At 43.2% G+C, this 21,566-nt stretch overlaps 1 protein-coding gene and 1 pseudogene across 1 annotated transcript; both read left to right on the top strand.

Annotated features, from left to right (window-relative positions):
* Nucleotides 1–1,035: 1,035 nt before the first annotated feature.
* Nucleotides 1,036–11,210, top strand: LOC105023996 (annotated as a pseudogene).
* Nucleotides 11,211–15,523: 4,313 nt separating this feature from the next.
* Nucleotides 15,524–17,343, top strand: pigp (phosphatidylinositol glycan anchor biosynthesis, class P). The gene is given in 4 exon segments (NM_001304232.1): nucleotides 15,524–15,801; nucleotides 15,992–16,064; nucleotides 16,213–16,331; nucleotides 16,831–17,343. Coding segments are annotated over 4 exon segments (387 nt in total). The 5' UTR covers nucleotides 15,524–15,719; the 3' UTR covers nucleotides 16,944–17,343.
* The last annotated feature ends 4,223 nt before the right edge of the window (nucleotides 17,344–21,566 follow it).

Below are 21,566 nucleotides of genomic sequence, written 5' to 3'. Positions count from 1 at the left end.
AAACACTTCCGGGTCACGAAAATTAGGACATTTTCTAAATAAAAGAGACGTATTACTTCAAAACGGACATAAATGTAGTTTATTCATTGTTTAAGAAAATGTACCTCTCAAAACATTGACAACAATTCACATTTGATCATATTTAAGAGTAATTTCAATAAAAGGTGGGTATTAAAATACGTTGCAAGGGCTAAATTCAGACATTGTCAATGGCTGAATATGGAATACATATAGCCTCATAGCTCATAAAATACTGAAAATTCCACAGAGAAAGCAATGCAATTGTTGCTGGCATTTTAATCCGCCCATACCATTGGCCACAATGTAACTCAATGGATATGAAATACATATTGCCCTGTACAGAAAAAACTATTCTATATGCTGCAGTGAATGTATTGTAGGAAATGTTCAGGAGACTCTATAGAGGGATTACATGCAAAATAATCAAGGGGCACTATGTATTTGCAAATGTTGCTGGCATTTTACTTCACCTATCCCATTGGCCACCATGTAACTCAATGGATATGAAATACATATTGCCCTGTACAGAAAAAAATATTTTATATGCCGCAGTGAATGTATTGTAGGAAATATTCAGGAGAGTGGATAGAGTAATTATATGCACACAAAAAATCAAGGGTCACTGTGTATTTGCAATTGTTGCTGGCATTTTACTCCACCCATTCCATTGGCCACAATGCAAATGAATATATATGAAATACATAATGCACTATACAGAAACAACTATTCTATATGCCGCAGTGAATGTATTGTCGGAAATGTTCAGGAGACTCTATAGAGTGATTATATGCAAAAAAAATCAAGGGGCACTATTTGCAATTGTTGCTGGCAATAGTCTTTTTGTTGCTACGGAATCTCTAATGTTGCCAGCATGACGCTACTAAAAGAGCCATGTAAAATAACATGCTTGACCTTCTAGAAAATATGCAAAACTGCAAACAGGGACTCATGGGACTTGTTGTTGCAAATTGATAATCCTGTAGTTCCTGGAATTACATGTCCCGTGACTTGAACATGAGAGTGAAGTCAAAATAAAGTCAGGTTGTCCCAGGAGTGTTTTCATTTCCCAAACACTTAGTCTTGGCAAAAACTTAGTTCTACGGGTAAGTGACAAGTCTTGACCGCTACAAGAAGACAAATTATCTGTAAAATGATTTGTTTAGGATAGGAAGGCAGAGTTTCTCAGAGCTTCTCAACTCTGCACATACCGTTACAATCCCAAGAGCCGAGAGCCCCAGCTAAACTATAGCATTAACTGATTACAACTATGACATTACAAACTATTTTTCTCTTATTCAGGTTGGTCAAAATATACAGGTGCTGGTCATATAATTAGAATATCATCAAAAAGTTGATTTATTTCAGTAATTCCATTCAAAAAGTTAAACTTGTATAATGTATACATTCATTCCACACAGACTGATATATTTCAAGTGTTTATTTCTTTTAATTTTGATGATTATAACTGACAACTAATGAAAACCCCAAATTCAGTATCTCAGGAAATTTGAATATTGTGAAAAGGTTCAATATTGAAGACACCTGGTGCCACACTCTTATCAGCTAATTAACTCAAAACACCTGCAAAGGCCTTTAAATGGTCTCTCAGTCAAGTTCTGTAGGCTACACCATCAGGTGGAAGACTGCTGACTTGACAGCTGTCCAAAAGAAGACCATTGACACCTTGCACAAGGAGGGCAAGACACAAAAGGTCATTGCAAAAGAGGCTGGCTGTTCACAGAGCTCTGTGTACAAGCACATTATTTGAGAGGCGAAGGGAAGGAAAAGATGTGGTAGAAAAAAGTGTACAAGCAGTAGGGATAACCGCACCCTGGAGAGGATTGTGAAACAAAACCCATTCAAAAATGTGGGGGAGATTAACAAAGAGTGGACTGTAGCTGGAGTCAGTGCTTCAAGAACCACCACGCACAGACATATGCAAGAAATGGGTTTCAGCAGTCGCATTCCTTGTGTCAAGCCACTCTTGAACAAGACACAGCATCAGAAGCGTCTCGCCTGGGCTAAAGACAAAAAGGATTGGACTGCTGCTGAGTGGTCCAAAGTTATTTTCTCTGATGAAAGTACATTTTGCATTTCCTTTGGAAATCAAGGTCCCAGAGTCTGGAGGAAGAGAGGAGAGGCACAGAATCCACGTTGCCTGAAGTCCAGTGTAAAGTTTCCACAGTCAGTGATGGTTTGGGGTGCCATGTCATCTGCTGGTATTGGTCCACTGTGTTTTCTGAGGTCCAAGGTCAACGCAGCCATCTACCAGGAAGTTTTAGAGCACTTCATGCTTCCTGCTGCTGACCAACTTTATGGAGGTGCAGATTTCATTTTCCAACAGGACTTGGCACCTGCACACAGTGCCAAAGCTACCAGTACCTGGTTTAAGGACCATGGTATCCCTGTTCTTAATTGGCCAGCAAACTTGCCTGACCTTAACCCTATAGAAAATCTATGGGGTATTGTAAAGAGGAAGATGCAATACTACAGACCCAACAATGCAGAAGAGCTGAAGGCCACTATCGGAGCAACCTGGGCTCTCATAACGCCTGAGCAGTGCCACAGACTGATCAACTCCATGCCACGCCGCATTGCTGCAGTAATTCAGGCAAAAGGAGCCCCAACTAAGTATTGAGTGCTGTACATGCTCATACTTTTCATGTTCATACTTTTCAGTTGGCCAACATTTCTAAAAAAAAATTTTTTTGTATTGGTCTTAAGTAATATTCAAATTTTCTAAGATACTGAATTTGGGATTTTCATTAGTTGTCAGTTATAATCATCACAATTAAAAGAAATAAACATTTGAAATATATCAGTCTGTGTGTAATGAATGAATATAATATACAAGTTTCACTTTTTGAATGGAATTACTGAAATAAATCAACTTTTTGATGATATTCAAATTTTATGACCAGCACCTGTATGTCCTGTATATTGTGAGTGGACTGCTGGCACTGGTTGGAAGCAAACCCTGCGCTAAATATAATTTCCTATTGAACACTAGAACATTTGCTTGTTTGATGTCTCCTTGCCCCCCCTTGAACTGCCACCTTAACGTGGTGGAGGGGTTTGAGTACCCGAGTGACCCTAGGAGCTATGTTGTCTGGGGCTATATGCCCCTGGTAGGGTCTCCCAAGGCAAACAGGTCCTAGGCGACGGGTCAGACTAAGAGCGGTTCAAAAAACCCCTTAATGATGAAAACTAACTTGTGTTCTGTGATGTCGCCCGGCATGGCGCAGCCGGGGCCCCACCCTGGAGCCAGGCCCGGGGTTGGGGCTCGTTCGCGAGCGCCTGGTGGCCGGGCCTTTCCCCATGGGGCCCGGCCGGGCCCAGCCCGAACGAGCGACATGGGGCCGCCCTCCCGTGGGCTCACCACCCACAGGAGGGACCATAAGGGGCCGGTGCAGAGAGGATCGGGCGGCAGTCGAAGGCGGGGGCCTAGACAACCCGATCCCTGGACACGGAAACTAGCTCTAGGGACGTGGAACGTCACCTCGCTGGCGGGGAAGGAGCCTGAGATTGTGCGTGAGGTTGAGAGGTTCCGACTAGAAGTAGTCGGGATCACCTCTACGCACGGCTTGGGCTCTGGAACCACACTCCTTGAGAGAGGATGGACTCTTCACCACTCTGGAGTTGCCCAAGGTGAGAGGCGGCGGGCTGGTGTGGGTTTGCTTATAGCTCCCCAGCTCTGCCGCCATGTGTTGGAGTATACCCCGGTGAACGAGAGGGTCGTTTCCCTGCGCCTACGGGTCGGGGATAGGTCTCTCACTGTTGTTTGTGCCTATGGGCCGAACCGCAGTGCAGAGTACCCGACCTTCTTGGAGTCTCTGGGAGGGGTGCTGGAAAGTGCTCCGACTGGGGACTCTATCGTTCTACTGGGGGACTTCAACGCCCACGTGGGCAACGACAGTGACACCTGGAGGGGCGTGATTGGGAGGAATGGCCCCCCTGATCTGAACCCGAGTGGTGTTCAGTTCTTGGACTTCTGTGCTAGTCACAGTTTGTCCATAACGAACACCATGTTCAAGCATAAGGGTGTCCATCAGTGCACGTGGCACCAGGACACCCTAGGCCGCAGGTCGATGATCGACTTTGTTGTCGTTTCATCTGACCTGCGGCCGTATGTCTTGGACACTCGGGTGAAGAGAGGGGCGGAGCTGTCAACTGATCACCACCTGGTTGTGAGTTGGATCCGATGGCGGGGGAGGAAGCTGGACAGACTCGGCAGGCCCAAGCGTACTGTAAGGGTCTGCTGGGAACGTCTGGCCGAGTCTCCTGTCAGAGAGATCTTTAACTCCCACCTCCGGCAGAGCTTCGACTGGATCCCGAGGGAGGTTGGAGATATTGAGTCCGAGTGGACCATGTTCTCCACCGCCATTGTCGAAGCGGCCGCTCAGAGCTGTGGCCGTAAGGTCTCCGGTGCCTGTCGAGGCGGCAATCCCCGAACCCGGTGGTGGACACCGGAAGTAAGGGATGCCGTCAAGCTGAAGAAGGAGTCCTATCAGGCCTGGTTGGCTTGTGGGACTCCTGAGGCAGCTGACGGGTACCGACAGGCCAAGCGGACTGCAGCCCGGGTGGTTGTGGAGGCAAAAACTCGGGCCTGGGAGGAGTTCGGTGAGGCCATGGAGAAGGACTATCGGCTGGCCTCGAAAAGATTCTGGCAAACCATCCGGCGCCTCAGGAGAGGGAAACAGTGCCCTACCAACGCTGTTTACAGTAGAGGTGGGCAGCTGTTGACCTCAACTGGGGATGTCGTCGGGCGGTGGAAGGAGTACTTCGAGGATCTCCTCAATCCCGCCGTCACGTCTTCCATTGAGGAAGCAGAGGATGAGGGCTCAGAGGTGGACTCGTCCATCACCCGGGCTGAAGTCACAGAGGTGGTTAAGAAACTCCTCGGTGGCAAGGCACCGGGGGTGGATGAGATCCGCCCTGAGTACCTCAAGTCTCTGGATGTTGTGGGGCTGTCTTGGTTGACACGCCTGTGCAACATCGCGTGGCAGTCGGGGAAAGTGCCTCTGGGATGGCAGACCGGGGTGGTGATCCCTCTTTTTAAGAAGGGGGACCGGAGGGTGTGTTCCAACTATAGGGGGATCACACTTCTCAGCCTCCCCGGGAAAGTCTATGCCAGGGTTCTGGAGAGGAGAATACGGCCGATAGTAGAACCTCGGATTCAGGAGGAACAGTGTGGTTTTCGTCCAGGCCGTGGAACACTGGACCAGCTCTATACCCTCTACAGGGTGATGGAGGGTTCATGGGAGTTTGCCCAACCAATCCACATGTGTTTTGTGGATTTGGAGAAGGCATTCGACTGTGTCCCTCGCGGCATCCTGTGGAGGGTGCTTCGGGAATATGGGGTCCTGGGTCCCTTGCTAAGGGCTGTCAGGTCCCTGTACGACCGAAGCAGGAGCTTGGTCCGCATTGCCGGCAGTAAGTCGGACTTGTTCCCTGTGCATGTTGGACTCCGGCAGGGCTGCCCTTTGTCACCGGTTCTGTTCGTAATTTTTATGGACAGAATTTCTAGGCGCAGCCAGGGGCCGGAGGGTGTCAGGTTTGGGGACCACACGATTTCGTCTCTTCTCTTTGCGGATGATGTTGTCGTGTTGGCCCCTTCAAGCCAGGACCTTCAGCATGCACTTGGACGGTTTGCAGCCGAGTGTGAAGCGGTGGGGATGAAAATCAGTACCTCCAAATCCGAGGCCATGGTCCTCAGTCGGAAAAGGGTGGCTTGCCCACTTCAGGTTGGTGGAGAGTGCCTGCCTCAAGTGGAGGAGTTTAAGTATCTAGGGGTCCTGTTCACGAGTGAGGGAAGGATGGAACGGGAGATTGACAGACGGATCGGTGCAGCTTCTGCAGTAATGCGGTCGATGTATCGGTCTGTCGTGGTGAAGAAAGAGCTGAGCCGCAAGGCGAAGCTCTCGATTTACCAGTCAATCTACGTTCCTACTCTCACCTATGGTCATGAGCTTTGGGTCATGACCGAAAGGACAAGATCCCGGATACAGGCGGCCGAAATGAGCCGGGGAGGAGACCCCGGGGAAGACCTAGGACACGCTGGAGGGACTATGTCTCCCGGCTGGCCTGGGAACGCCTCGGTGTCCCCCCGGAAGAGCTGGAGGAAGTGTCTGGGGAGAGGGAAGTCTGGGCATCCCTGCTTAGACTGCTGCCCCCGCGACCCGGCCCCGGATAAGCGGAAGAAAGTAATGATGATGATGATGATGTCTCCTTGGCATGATTTTATATTGATTTACTAAAACTTTTTGAAAAGACAGTGGGTAAACATTGGGTAGAGTTGGTAAATATGAACTACTTTATCACCTGGTCATTTCAAAGTTGCTTTGATGAAAACATTTCCATTATTACTGTGTACTCTGAAATTCATTACTGTTGATTTTGCTCTTTAAAATAGCAATTATTGTAATGGGTGTCATTTATACACTTATTAATATTTAAAATAAATCCCAAACTCTAACATATCAAAGTTAACTATGAACACGGTTTAATTCATTGATTAACTTTATTGGTCGATGCTCAAGTTGACTGTTCCAAGGAATTGCCCAAAATTCCTTCGGTTATTAAGTTGCTAATGTTTTGGTTTCTTCCTTGTTTGTGTGAATCCTGAGCCACAGGAAACAGTGGTTTTGCAATGCTTTGACCTCGGTGATTGTCTGAGGACACCGCATGTATATGGCCTTAGGGCCTATATACTATACTATAGGTTTATTATTATAGTCCTCTAACAGAACATCCCTTCAGTAACAGTGGAAGTTGCTTTCATGCAAAACATTTTAATACTGTTTTTTTCATTTCTCATCCCTTATTTTCTCCAGATCCTGTTGGGTCAGAGCGTAGTGAATTGCTCCTTTCACTCAATAAGCAGCTGCTGCGTTCTCTGGAGGACCAGGGAACATCTCCCTATCCCAGTGTGCACTTGGCCCTGCGTTTGTCCACTAACCACGACCTTGGCAAAGAGAAAGATCATCTGAATTCACCTAAAACAAATGAGATTGAGAGGTAAAAGATCATATTTATAAAGCCCTTTAATGGCACAGTTAGGGCTGGTTTTGCAGACACGGATTACGCCTAGTTTAGGACAAAAAAAAAAAACAAGCTTTCTATTGAACTTGATTTTTTTTGGTCCTAGACTAGTCTTAATCCCTATCTCTGAAACCGGCCCTTACTGTATATATAATACCAGGCAATACTCTGGACACTTACCCATTAAACCTTTTTAACTGGTACTGTACATCATTGTCTAAACATTGTTCTGTATAATACATTTATATATTTAGTACAATTTCCTGCTTTTAGTATTAATGATTGCTACTTCAGAGGTTATATTGAAGTATTTTTACCAATATACTCACCCATGTCCTCTGCTTTCAGTTCTCTGGCAAACGGTGAGCCAGTTCTGGGTCGCCTGGCCCTGTACCCCCTGGCCCTAAAGGCCTCCTGCCATGACATTAACACCCTGACCTTCACAGTCAACCACAGGAACGAGTACCTTCTGACTCTTCTCAAGAGACTGATGGAAAGGGAGAAAGAGCACATTGTCTCCACCATCTGCCTCTACCCTCTTTGTCAGTGTACTGTACAACCTAGCTGTCATTCTTTATTCGTCAGCTGTTGCTGCTACTTGCCCATTGTCTCCCACAATGGGGCTACTATGGATTCTGTCCCTTACTGTGTTTTCAGTCCTTTAATACACATGTAAGTACGTCACATGCAATGTGCACCTCCACTGACCCTAAATGTTTTCTCCAAATTGTCTGCTGTTTTTATCCCCGCTACAATTTTGCGTATGGCCTTGCCTCTCCACAGCAATTCTGGGTAGGTTTGGTAGAGTCAAAAATTGGGTCATAGATTGAGATGTGTGTTCTGATACTTATCTTGCCGAGCCGTACTCCTTGCTATTCCACCATGTTATTGGAGGAAAACATTGACCACTGATAACAAACACAATTGAGCTTGAGCGCCTGACCTACCATGAGGAGTCACTACAACGTTAAGAGACACGGCACTTAAAACATCAAACCCCGGACATTGGGTAGCCAATTTGCAACGCCACATGCAGTGGCCCTGGGTGTTGAGGATATACAGTAACCAGGATTTTAACTCCTGGCCGCAATGACACGTATGTATTACGAGGAAGTGACTTTACTGCTGTTTAGTTCAGGATCACTCAAGGCACAATTCTGAAAATACTTGGAAGAATGAAAGAATGATGCATCCAGCCTTAGAGAACTGGCATTTCGAAATTACAATGATTGGCCTGTGGGGTGCTAAAGAAAAAACAAAATCTACATACATCACTTGGCCGCTTTTGACGAAACTTGGGTGAATGACCTGTATTGTCTTAAGGATTCCACATTTACAAAATTACACCTATTGGCTTAAGGTAAGGCTGTAGTTATCACCAAATTTGTAATTCACACACTATCTCAATTAGTCCAAGGGTAGGGTGCAGTATTTATAGGGGACAAGACTAATGTTGCTTGGTTTTGTTTGATTGTCCATCTTTCTATTTTGCAGTGAGCAATCGTCCTCTGTCTAATTACTACCAGTCCTCTCTGTGCATGCTGGCACTGTGTGTGAGTGGAGTTCGAGTAAAATCTCATGTCAGCAACAAGCTAACCAATGGGGTAGAGCATGGACATATCAAACAGGGAGACTCTGATTGCATTAGTAAGTGTGACCAAAGAAATCCAGGAAATTCTCCCTATTCTGAACGTCTCCCAATTCTAAAGTCAATGTGTTTACATTGGTTCCCCCCAAACAAAATGTCTATAGGTGATTTTTAGAGGTTATGCTGTACCCTTGTGTTTTTGTTTAGACATGCTTGCCATGGCTGGGAAGGCCTTGCAGTGCATGAAGGAGTTTGATGCCCAGGTGCAGGAGGCTGCGTTGGACAAGGCCCTGGATGTCATCAAGCAGAAGCTACTGGACTCCTAATGAGCTGATGGCCGCATGGGCAATGAATGCAGCGCAGGCCAGGCAGTTCTGGTAATGACCAGGCCATTTTCCCGTTCACCTAAATGTCTGAGTGGAGCAACAATCTCCCATAGAGTAACATGACGTGTCTCCCAGGCCCTGCTGGCAATGGGCAGCCAAGTCAAGGGAATGCAGTGCTGCAATGAGAATGGCAAGTGTAGCATTATTGCATAACCTAAAATACTTTTAGGAGGTGTCCTCACTCTTTTGCCTCTGTGTTGTTTTTGGTGGGGGGGGTTACTCTGCAGACAGCCTGTTCCTGGAGGCCACCACAGTCCAAGTGACAGTGTTACTGAACCACACCAAAGTAGCCCTGAAGGTAGAGGTTGTCAAATTACACAGCGGCCCTGAAGTCTTTTTTTTGAACTCCTTCAAAAGCAGAATGTTGGCTTCATATGAGTTTATAGTATGCTTTATTTCTTTTTGCATTTTCTCCTTTCCATTACTACAACAAAATGTTAAATAACTTCCTTGTGTGTGATGAATAGCTAAGTGTTCCCTCATGAGCAAAATATTAACTCTCCTTCTTACTCCATTCTCTGCCTACACTGCAAGTTTGAGAAGGAGAACTGTTTCTGGGGACGCTTCTTGAGCATGGTGAATGGGGAATGGGCTCGTCAGACCGACAACAGATATTAATGCATCTCCTCTGATGGAAACGCCCTCTGCCAGGGTGAGAACACAGAGAGTTTGTTGCAACCTATGCAAAGAAAACACTTCCTCCAGCTCTTCCATGGGGACACCGAGACGTTCCCAGGCCAGCCGGGAGACATAGTCCCTCCAGCGTGTCCTAGGTCTTCCCCGGGGTCTCCTCCCGGTGGGACGGGCCCGGAACACCTTCCCAGGAAGGCGTTCCGGAGGCATCCGAAACAGATGCCCAAGCCACCCCAGCTGACCCCTCTCGATGTGGAGGAGCAGCGGCTCTACTCTGAGCTCCTCCCGGGTGACTGAGCTTCTCACCCTATCTCTAAGGGATCGCCCAGCCACCCTGCGGAGAAAGCTCATTTCAGCCGCCTGTACCCGGGATCTTGTCCTTTCGGTCATAACCCAAAGCTCATGACCATAGGTGAGAGTAGGAACGTAGATTGACTGGTAAATCGAGAGCTTCGCCTTGCGGCTCAGCTCTTTCTTCACCACGACAGACTGATACATCAACCGCATTACTGCAGAAGCTGCACCGATCCGTCTGTCAATCTCCCGTTCCATCCTTCCCTCACTCGTGAACAAGACCCCTTGATACTTAAACTTCTCCACTTGAGGCAGGCACTCTCCACCAACCTGAAGTGGGCAAGCCACCTTTTCCGACTGAGGACCATGGGCTCGGATTTGGAGGCACTGATTCTCATTCCCACCGCTTCACACTCGGCTGCAAACCGTCCCAGTGCATGCTGAAGGTCTTGGCTTGAAGGTGCCAACACGACAACATCATACACAAAGAGCAGAGACAAAATCGTGTGGTCCCCAAACCTGACACCCTCCGGCCCCTGGCTGTGCCTAGAAATTCTGTCCATAAAAATTACGAACAGAACCAGCGACAAAGCGCAGCCCTGCCGGAGTCCAACATGCACTGGGAACAAGTCTGACTTACTGCCTGCAATGCGGACCAAGCTCCTGCTTCGGTCGTACAACCAAGACAGCCCCACAGCCCCACAACATCCAGAGACATGAGGTACTCAGGGTGGATCTCATCCACCCCCGGTGCCTTGCCACCGAGGAGTTTCTTGACCACCTCTCTGACTTCAGCCCGGGTGATGGACGAGTCCACCTCTGAGCCCTCATCCTCTGCTTCCTCAATGGAGGACGTGACGGCGGGATTGAGGAGATCCTCGAAGTACTCCTTCCACCGCCTGACGACATCCCCAGTTGAGGTCAACAGCTGCCCACCTCTACTGTAAACAGCGTTGGTAGGGCACTGTTTCCCTCTCCTGAGGCACCGGACGGTTTGCCAGAATCTCTTCGAGGCCAGCCGATAGTCCTTCTCCATGGCCTCACCGAACTCCTCCCTGGCCCAAGTTTTTGCCTCCACAAAAACTTTATAATGCTTTATAAAAGCTTTATAATGTCATGTACTGGATATTATTTTAGCAGTGAAATGTATGGATGTTGGCAGACCTCTGGGTTATTAGAACCTGCTTTGTAAAATTAAAGAGTAGAGAATAGTTACCTTTGTAACTGATTGTATTCCAGACCATTGAACATATGTTTAATTTATTTTAATGTGTGGTTTAACTATTTTGCATTTTAATCAAAATAAAAAGTATTTGTATATTGGTTTCACAATTAAGATATTATATCACTTTATAGTCCCCCAGGGAATAAAGAATATTAGGACAATTGGCTTGAAAGGTGTTTCTGGTTAGTCAGGTGTGTATTGTCACATATGTGCAGGCTTTAGTGAGGTATCAATGTCTAATCTTCCTTTGAGGCTTTGTGTTTGCCTTTGGAGTTTGCTATTGGTGTCTGCCAACATTAGCCACAACATTAGGATAATCAAAACCAACAGTTTAAAACATCAGTAAGGGAAAGCACTGGTGAACTATGCAAAAGCCCTAGTAGGATGAAAAATACCTTTACAATAGATGACTGAACATTTCTTACAAAAAAATAAAAAGGGTTTTCAGGTTGCAGTACCCAAAAGAGCTTGCAGAGTTATGAAAAAGTATTGTGGACACATGATACAAAGATTAATATGTACCAACATAAAGGCAAGAGGAAAACCTTTGAAATAAATATTATGTCTGAAACTGCCTTATATCTTAATTAATTGATTATGTAAGTTCTGAATGTAGTGGCAAAATTAAAGGTTTATTGTGACAGTGGACCAATACTCTTTTACTGAAAGAAAACTTACTGTATATACTCAAAACCCATTCAGTGGTGTTTTATGAAACAGCAAGATATTGAACCCAAATGTACTCCCATAGCAACTAGGGAGTTTATCAGGGACAAAAAGTAGGAAGAATTGGCCTGTCAATAAAAAAAAAGTTACTTCATGTATACTTGAACCTCATAGTAAGTGTTAGATTTTAAATCCAAACTCTGAATATAGCAAATTATTGGGACAGCTGTCCCATGAATCACAGAAGACACTAGTTTGAAAACCCCTCCAGGATTAGGTAACAACAGTAGGTGGCAGTATAAGGACCATATAAGGAACAAAATAGTAATCAGAAATGCCTGTTTGCCTGTGCCAAACGGCGTCGGCCAGGGATTAGCGTAGTAACGTCATGCGGGCCACATTAGAGATTGCGTAGAAACAATAAGGCTTCCGGTTTTCGGATTTTGTCTTCAAAATAAAGGTCCGCGGTAAAACGCGATATTAATAGTATTAAATTAATCTATTTTGCCGCTTTGATTACTGTATATTGTAAAGATTTAGATAATAAAAGGAATATCTACATATTAAAAAAAATCGTTAATTTGCTGGTTTTCATTTGTTTTATATTGGCTCTTTGTGCTAAATCCAGCAACACTATCATTTCCATTTCTTCCTCTCCCATTGCAACACATTATAATATACTGTACATGGGATTCATTTTGCATCATAGAGCAAAAATTATTCTATAAACCATAGTGAATGTATTGTTGGAAGTGTTCAGGAGAGTCTGTATATTAAAAGTATGCTGGAAAACCAAGGGGCACTATGTATTTGCAATTGTTGCTAGCATTTTATTCCGCCTATACCGTTGGCCACAATGTAACTCAATGGATATGAAATACATATTGCATCATATGTGCAAAAACAGCATCTCACACAATGAGCATTACTTGAACTCGTATTTTCAGCTTGGACTTAATACAGACACATCATCGCTTGATATTCTCTTCAGACAACTAATCACCGGGGGGGGGGGGGGGGGGGTACCCAAGAAATGCAGTCAGTATGATGGTGTATTGATTAGACAAATTGTTTGGAACACCACACCAGATATTATTGTGTTGTTTGTGCCCTGTCTAGCAGACAGCTTTACAATTAACAGAAACTCAGTTCTTCACTCCCATTCAATTGAAGTCCCAGTTGTTGGCAACAAGAAGGAGATGTACAGATTGATCTCTGTGATATGTCATTCGGGTAAAAAACCTACAGGGGTCTTTTCTGGTCCATGCTGGATTTTGACACTTTTAATATTTGAGCTGATGACGTACACATTTCTGTTGGCAGGAATAGGGAAGAGGTTGCATAAGTACAGAAGGGGATACACTGATCAGCCATAACATTATGACCACTGACAGGTGAAGTGAATAACACTGATAATCTCATTATCATGGCACTTGTCAGTGGGTGGGATATATTAGGCAGCAAGTGAACATTCTGTCCTCAAAGTTGATGCGTTAGAAGCAGGAAAAATGGGCAAGCGTAAGGGTCAAAGGCCAAATTGTGATGACTAGACAACTAGGTCAGAGCATCTCTAAAACTACAGCCCTTGTGGGGTGTTCCTGGTTTGCAGTGGTCAGTACCTATCAAAAGTGGTCCAAGGAAGGAAAAGCGGTGAACCGGCGACAGGGTCATGAGCGGCCAAGGTTTATTGATGTACATGGGGAGCGAAGGCTGGCTCGTGTGGTCTGTTTTAACAGACAAGTTACTGTAGCTCAAATTGCTGAAAAGTTAATGCTGGTACTGATAGAAAGGTGTCAGAACACACAGTGCATTGTAGTTTGTTGCGTATGGGGCTACGTAGCCGCAGACCAGTCAGGGTGCCCATGCTGTTCCCTGTCCACAGCCGAAAGCGCCTGCAATGGGCACTTGAGCATCAGAACTGGACCACGGCACAATGGACGAAGGTGGCCTGGTCTGATGAATCACGTTTCCTTTTACATCACATTAATGGCTGGGTGCATGTGTGCGCTTACCTGGAGAACACATGGCACCAGAATGCACTATGGGAAGAAGGCAAGCCGGCGGAGGCAGTGTGATGCTTTGGGCAATGTTCTTCGGTGAAACCTTGGGTCCTGCCATTCATGTGGATGTTACTTTGACACGTACCACCTACCTATGCATTGTTTCACACCCTTTCATGGCAACGGTATTCCCTGAGGGCATTGGCCTCTTTCAGCAGGATAATGTGCCCTGCCACAAAGCAAAAATAGTTCAGGAATGGTTTGAGGAACACAACAATGAGTTCAAGGTGTTGACTTGGACTCCAAATTCCCCAGATCTCAATCCAATCGAGCATTTGTGGTGGACAAACAGGTCCTATCCATGGAGGCCCAACCTCGCAACTTATAGGACTTAAAGGGTCTGCTGCTAACATCTTGGTGCCAGATACCACAACACACCTTCACAGATCTAGTGGAGTCCATACCTGGATGGTTTAAGGCTGTTTTGGTGGCAAAAGGAGGACCTACACAATATCAGGCAGGTGGTCATAATGTTATGGCTGATTGGTGTATTTCTATGAAGTAGCAAATGAGCTTCAGACACAAATCAATTGTAGTGATGTCCTACATGATTCAGAATCAGATATTTCTACGATTCCACAGTATGAATACTTCTCCAACCATACACTTTATGAAGCGTTACCCATTTAGATTTTTCTAAATACTACATCAGCATTTCAAAAATGCAATAAGAGATTAAGTGCAAAAAGCTGATCAAGTGAAACCTTCTTGTCACTTTAATAAGGCCACTTCCTAGTTAGAAGCATTGAATTCAACCATGTTTTCACAATCCATTGTTCACCAACAACTTCATTACAGTTGTGTAAAGGATATAGTTGAAGATTTTATTCAGGAAATTCTACCTGCCAACATTTTAGCAAATGACCTGCTCCACATTCAATCTAAGAAATCAGTTACATTGTGGCCAATGCAAATACATAGTGCCCCTTGATTTTTTTTGCATATAATCACTCTGTACAGTCTCCTGAACAGTTCATACAATACATCCACTGCGGTGTATAGAATACTGCTTTCTGTATAGTGCAATATGCATCCCATATGCATATACAGTATATTATATGGTTTTGACTTGGGTGCTGTAGAGGGTGTGGAAAATATTGTGTTGCTGGATGTAGCACACATTTCCCATCCAAAACTCATGTTATTTTGTTAGTAGACACTCTCCTGAACATTTCCTACAATAGATTCACTGTGACGTATAGAATAGATTTTGCTTTATGATGTGTACAGTATATTATAATGTGTTGCAATGGAGGAGGAGGTGGAATGTATAATGTTGCTGGATTTAGCTCAAAGAGCCAATACATAATCAATGAACACCAGCAAAGTAACAAGAATTACATCATCAACTCATTTTTTAAATATGAAATGTTAACAACAATAGTTTACTCCATCGCCATTTCTCAATGTGCTCCACCTAAGAATATTAGTAATCCTTTGTGAATGTAGATATTCCTTTTATTATCTATATGTTTACAGTATACACTAAGCAAAGTGGCAAAATAGATCAATTTAATATGATTAATTTCGCGTTTTACTGCTGACTTTTATTTTGAAGTCATTTTGCGAAAACCGGAAGTCTTATTGTTGCTACTGAATCTCTAATGTTGCCAGCATGACGCTAATAAGAGGCTGAGTTCCTTTGAAATTGCATTAAGCTACCGTCGAACGAAGCAGGCTGACGATGTGGTGGATGTATCTAGTGATGCATATTGTATAGCCTTTTACAATTAAGTATTTTCAGCTGCCTATGTTTCTTTGTGTATGTCAAATCTCCATCGCCCTCTTTTCTGTGGAATTAGACCATGGTTGAAAATTCTCCCTCCCCCCTGCCAGAACGGGCTATCTACGGTTTTGTTTTGTTCCTTGGCTCACAATTTGGCTTTTGTAAGTAACAATTGGGTGTACTATATGTTTAGTCTGTTCACACTGACTGTTGTATGGGAGCATTTAATGACTTCTCTGTGTCACAGTTTTCAATGTTGGCTACATAAAATGTCCCAATTGCTATCAAATGTAGTGTCAGTTTGACTTACTGTTTAATAAAATGCTTGACCCATTTCTGCTCAATTCATAGTTTTGTATTTGGTGTGGGCCTATGTTCCAGAGGAATGGCTTCATTCAATAGGGCTTACATACTGGCCTCAAAAGTAAGTGTATTCACAGAACATGTTTGGAAAATAGAAAATGTGTGTCTTGAGACTCGAATCTCAAATTGATTTATTTATTTTTTTGCTTGTGACTTAATTATCCTGTGGTAGTCCATAGTTTCTGTTTTCATTTCTGCTGTCTCTGTAGGTACTGGGCTATTGGTGTGCCAGTTTATCTACTGGCTGCAGTTGTAGTCTGTGTAGTGATGTTGTTTGGTGTCAACATGATTAACACGGCTCCACTATGCTCAGTGGACAACATAACAGGTATGGAACAGGCATCTGGACACTGACTGTGGGGGCAAAATGACATGACATTTCAGGTTTTTTCTCTTTGCCTTTAATGTTTTTTAAAGGCAAAGTTAACATGCTTAGTTAGCATGCTTTTCATGCTAACTTAAATCAGTGATCAGGTTATTTTGTTCCTCCATTTGTTTTAGAAATACTTTTCTGATGTGAACATGGAAATCAGATTTTTTTTGGTGTCAAGTTTCAAGGTTTATTTGCCAAATGCACCGAACAACACAGCGCCATCCTGCACAATGAAATTATTTTGACATTGCGATGGACCAAGATGTTTCAGTTATAGTCCTGACCAAATGGACAGAATACCCTATATTGTGTATTACAAGACAAACTAACCCCCCACAGTATTAATTGCCCACACATTTAATGAGTTTGTAGCATGTCTGATGTCTTATTTGGTTGTATAATGTTTTTCAAAACCTCTACTGCAACCAATATCATATGTTTTTGTCTTGAACAGATGTATATGCCAGAGGTCAGCGGATGGTTGACTGCCAGAAGAGGGCCATACCTAGATTAAAGGATGTCTCAATCAGTGACGTTAACAGAATGTTCTATTCATCACCTCAGTGACAATGACATGTCACCTTCCCATTGGAAGGGTAATACAGAATAAGGAAGTATGGCAGCAGTGAGGATACTGACTTAAGGTGCAATGTTTTCAGTATGCACAGCAGAAAAAAAAAACATTTTTATGTAGTATATGTCCAACATTACACCCTATCAAACTCCTTTTAATCAAGGATGGATTTAGTCCTGGGATAACCGGGGCCTGATTTATGTTTTTTGTGTGCAATGAAATGTGCAAAAACTATTTTCCCACTAAGTTTGGTATTTCTGTACATGCAAACTTCAGAACATGTGTTCAGAATCTAGTTGTTGAATAATTGTTCTGTAAGCAAACATTAGTTAGGGTGAAACTGAGTAAACCAATTGGGATTGTAATATTGGCAATAAAAACCTTTTTAAGATGTTGATAGACTAATTGTTCTGGCTGTTTGTAAAGACATTGCATAGCACATTATCTGAATGTTGTTGGGTTGCAGCCTACTTAAGTTATTTAGGCCTATTTGTAATCATATTCAGTATCTCTTTCTCTGACATGGCTGGTTTATTTCCACTACAAACATCACCATTGGTCCATACCTCATTCCCCCAGCCACGAAGTAAGCTACATTATTGCTGCGCTTGTGGAGCACAATGTCACATTTTTCATTTGTATAATCTATTCCAAGGCAGGGGATAGACATTAAAAACGTATGTCTTTCTTCATTTAGCAGACACCCAATCAGCTTTCAGGTGTAATTAGGGTTAACTGTATTGCTAACTTATAAAACAACCAATATTTCACCTGGCCGGCTCTGAGGTCTAGACAACTTTTGGTTACTGATCAGATGGTCTAACTGTTAGGCATTATGGACTCATTTACTCACCGACTGCTTGAATTAGCTGTTAATGTTTAAAAGAATCTGTAGCCAGGGTTTGCACTTGTACAGTGGCTCTCTTCAGTCGTTAGTAGAACAGTTAACTATTTCAGATTTAATCATATATAAGTATCATGACAAACCATGTCATGACAGTTATTCTGATTTGACATTGCTGGGGTTCAAACGTATTCCTTCCCAGCTGTACAGATGACGCCATTAGCTCTTGATGAATGCACCTACAAGGAATAGCTGCCACCATGATGTAGCCTAGGGAATGCGAGGTTGCACACAGACATAGATCCAGCAGACATAGGTCGTACAATGTTGATTGCCCAGACAACTTGGTGAAAACTCACACACGACAGCTGAGGCTTGTTACAATAGGTATTTTTGCTAACTCGGCTTTCCCAATAAGGAATAGAGTCCTGTTCATCTTTACAATAAATGGAACAGGAGCCCCCAGCTGCCATTGAGACCTTCCGCCTAAAAGGGATACTTCCAGTGAATAGTGCTAGGCCCAAGGCCTGGTCTTCCACACAGAGCCTTGCTCACCCGACGTTCCATTCATCACAGTATGCCTGAATACAGAGAAGGAAAAGACATTGACCATGGAAGACACAGCTATTGTCATTCTTAGTGCATTCGGCTCTGAAGGACTAATCAAAGTACTAAAATAAATGTACATCAGAAGAAGACATTTTCCACAAATTCTCCCTTTATTCCCATCAGACTCAAAATGTATTTCATTTGGAGTTATTGTCACTGATTTAGAAAATTAAGTCTCCAAATTGTTTGAAATTATTAAATATACAATAATAATAACAGACAATAATCGATTGCTAAAGTATTCAGCCCCTTATTTGGGAGCGGTACCTTGGGCAGAAATTACAGCCATGAGTCCATTTGCCCTTTTTTCGCTAAAGCAATTTTTAACTCATTCCACATTTTAACTCATTCCAGGCTTTGACTGGACCACATAAGGACATTCACAGACATTAAAGCCACTCCAGCATTGTATCGTCTGTGTGCTTAGGGCCATTGTCGTGCTGAAATATGAATCTTCACTCCAGTTGGATTAGGTTTTCTTCAAGCACCTCTGTATTTTGCTCTGTTAAACCTTCCCTCAATCCTGATTAGTCTACCAGTCCCTGCCTCTGAGATGTATCCCCACAGAACGATGCTTCCACCACCAAGCTTCATGGTAGGAATGGTGTATTTAAGAGGATGTGCAATGTTAGCCTTGCACCAAACACTTAGTGTTAGCGTCCAAAAAATGTTTAGCCCATAGAATCTTCCACTTAGTCTCAGTCACACACATGCCTTCTGGAAAATTCTCAAAGATTTGATAAGTTTCTTTTTGCGACTTTCCCATGAAGGCTACTTTTGTGAAGCACCCAGGCTATTGTTGCAATGACTCCACCTCCTTTAGAGATGTCATAGGCATCTTGGTTGCCATCTTGCCCAGATACTCAGTTTTTGAGGATGCCCTGTTCTAAAAAGATTCAGAAATTATTTGGAAATGGCTGCCTTGGACATTTCATTTTTTTCAAATCACAGCCATAAAAGCTGAATTATGGCAGGTTTCCAGGCAGGGTTAGAACACTCATCCATGAGTGCAGAAATATATTATGGAATTGATTGATGGAAATATAAAAATGTGTTGAATTCCATTGGAAAGATCCCAGTAATTAGATTTAAATTCCCATGGTTGATAAATGAGACCAAAACAAGACATTTTATAGTGCAAGAAAGCTGTTTTTAAAAAGCTGTTTTCCTTTGTTATTTCATTTTTTATTTTGTTTGAGTATGTTAATAATTTGGGACTGAATTCATAAGTCTCCTAAAATGTTCATGTGACCAATTCTTCTCTTTTTCACTCCCAATATTGTCTGTCTAAAATCCTCTAGTGTAAACTCAAATGAAGATACTAATGAACCGTTATGCTGATGATTTTGCAGTAGAAAAACATTTTACTGTACTATGTTTGTTTTCAATACCAGATTGCATAAAATCTTCCTGGATAACTCTTCTATATACAACAGGTGTCATGCTTCTGATTTGTATTTCATTTTTATTTCATTTGAACATGTATTATTATACATGAAATGTAATTGATCTGATAACATATATATATATATATATATATATATATATATATATATATATATATAAATTATTCACCCTCTGCATTAAGCCAGTGGACTATTTGAAGGCTTGGGGCACACAGAGGGCAATTTTATCCCCCATAACTGCATCTCTCCTCACTACGAGAGTTTGCTGAGGTTTTAGATATACCTTTTCCATCACCTCCATGTGACAGGACAAAGATCTGACTTGCAGATGAACCCTGGGCACCCAGGTGACCTGACCATAGCAGCTCAGTCACCTCCTGCTCTTAAACCTCTTGTGATAATCTGTTAACATGGCCCTTTCAACTAACTGTTAAAATGCATCGGGTTCTCTATTTGATTTCATGATACCTCTGGGCTGCATTGGGCCAAGCATTGTGCTCATGCTTCTATAATGTCCTCTGTTCAGTTGAGGTAAGATATGCAGTTTGGTTTATAACCTCCTGACTCAGACTGCAAGTGAAATGGTCACCTTATCTCTTCATCTCCAGGATTTCGCTGAGCCTCCTCAATCAGTCTGCTGACCACCTGATCAGGCCCCCCACAGGGGTCTGACGACCCCCCCCAGCATTAGACTGTCCCAGACGGCTGACCGGACAGGTCGGGCGTGCATCTCAGCGAGGCTGCCCAGATAAACCATCATAAACAAACAAAAGGTTGGGATCAGATGTCTGGCCAGTGTTTAACCTCTGGAGGACTATCAGGTCCTGCTGCCCTGCTTGTAAACCAAGCTGGATCTGATGATGGAGAGCCCACTACCGTTCACTTTGTGTGTTGGGAGCTTGGTTGAGGACTAAATTTGCCCCCAGGCTCACCCTCAACCTAGGCTTTGATCACTGGACTTGTGTCATCAGGAATTATTTGTGAGTGACCAAACCAACTTATTTCCAATTGTTTTCTTTCAAAAGTTATAACGGTGGACAATGACGTTTACAAGATCCCATAACATCATATCCTTGGTCATCTTATGGATTCAATGTTTTAAGTTCTCTGCCAATAAAATAAGGATATGTTTCATGTGAGATATTTTGTGAGATGTATTATGTTCTCAGATTGTGTGTATTTACATTGTTTGATATTCTGTGTCCCTGTTCATCATCTATTCTCTTTTTGATTGTAAGGATTGATTGGGTCTGTCTCTTTCCATAGCGTGATTTTCTACTGGCTTGTAAGAGAGGTTCACGGAGACTTCAGTGGCCATAAGACCTAGATTTTGACAGGTTAATCAAAAGGTCATCAAAGATCGGTAGTATTTCGGTTTCATGTATTTGAAATCCCCATTTAAACTACTTTTGGGTATTTTGTCTTAAATATCTCATTAACCTCATCTATAGTTCAATGTACATTGTAACAAGATAATTTAAAGGCCTGAATTTTGTATTATCAAAATAAGTTTCCACAGTTTGAAATGTGTCTTGTTTGGGGCTGTGTCTCAGGAGAACAATACCCAGAACACACTCCAAGTGTTCAGTTATGAAAAGAGGTGTAAAAAGTACAAAATACTCTGGGTTCAGCTGTGTTCACCACTTCAGGGAAGTATCTAATTAAGTAAGATTTAAGTAACTAGGTAAAAGGAATTCAAAACTAACCAGTGATCAATTAAATAAAAAGGAAGAGTGTAAAGTATCAATTAAGGTCAC

Source organism: Esox lucius, chromosome 7 (assembly GCF_011004845.1).
Source record: "Esox lucius isolate fEsoLuc1 chromosome 7, fEsoLuc1.pri, whole genome shotgun sequence".
In the NCBI taxonomy this organism is placed as follows: domain Eukaryota; kingdom Metazoa; phylum Chordata; class Actinopteri; order Esociformes; family Esocidae; genus Esox; species Esox lucius.
Note: the sequence above shows the minus strand (reverse complement) of the source record. Positions and strands in the feature narration are given on the sequence as shown.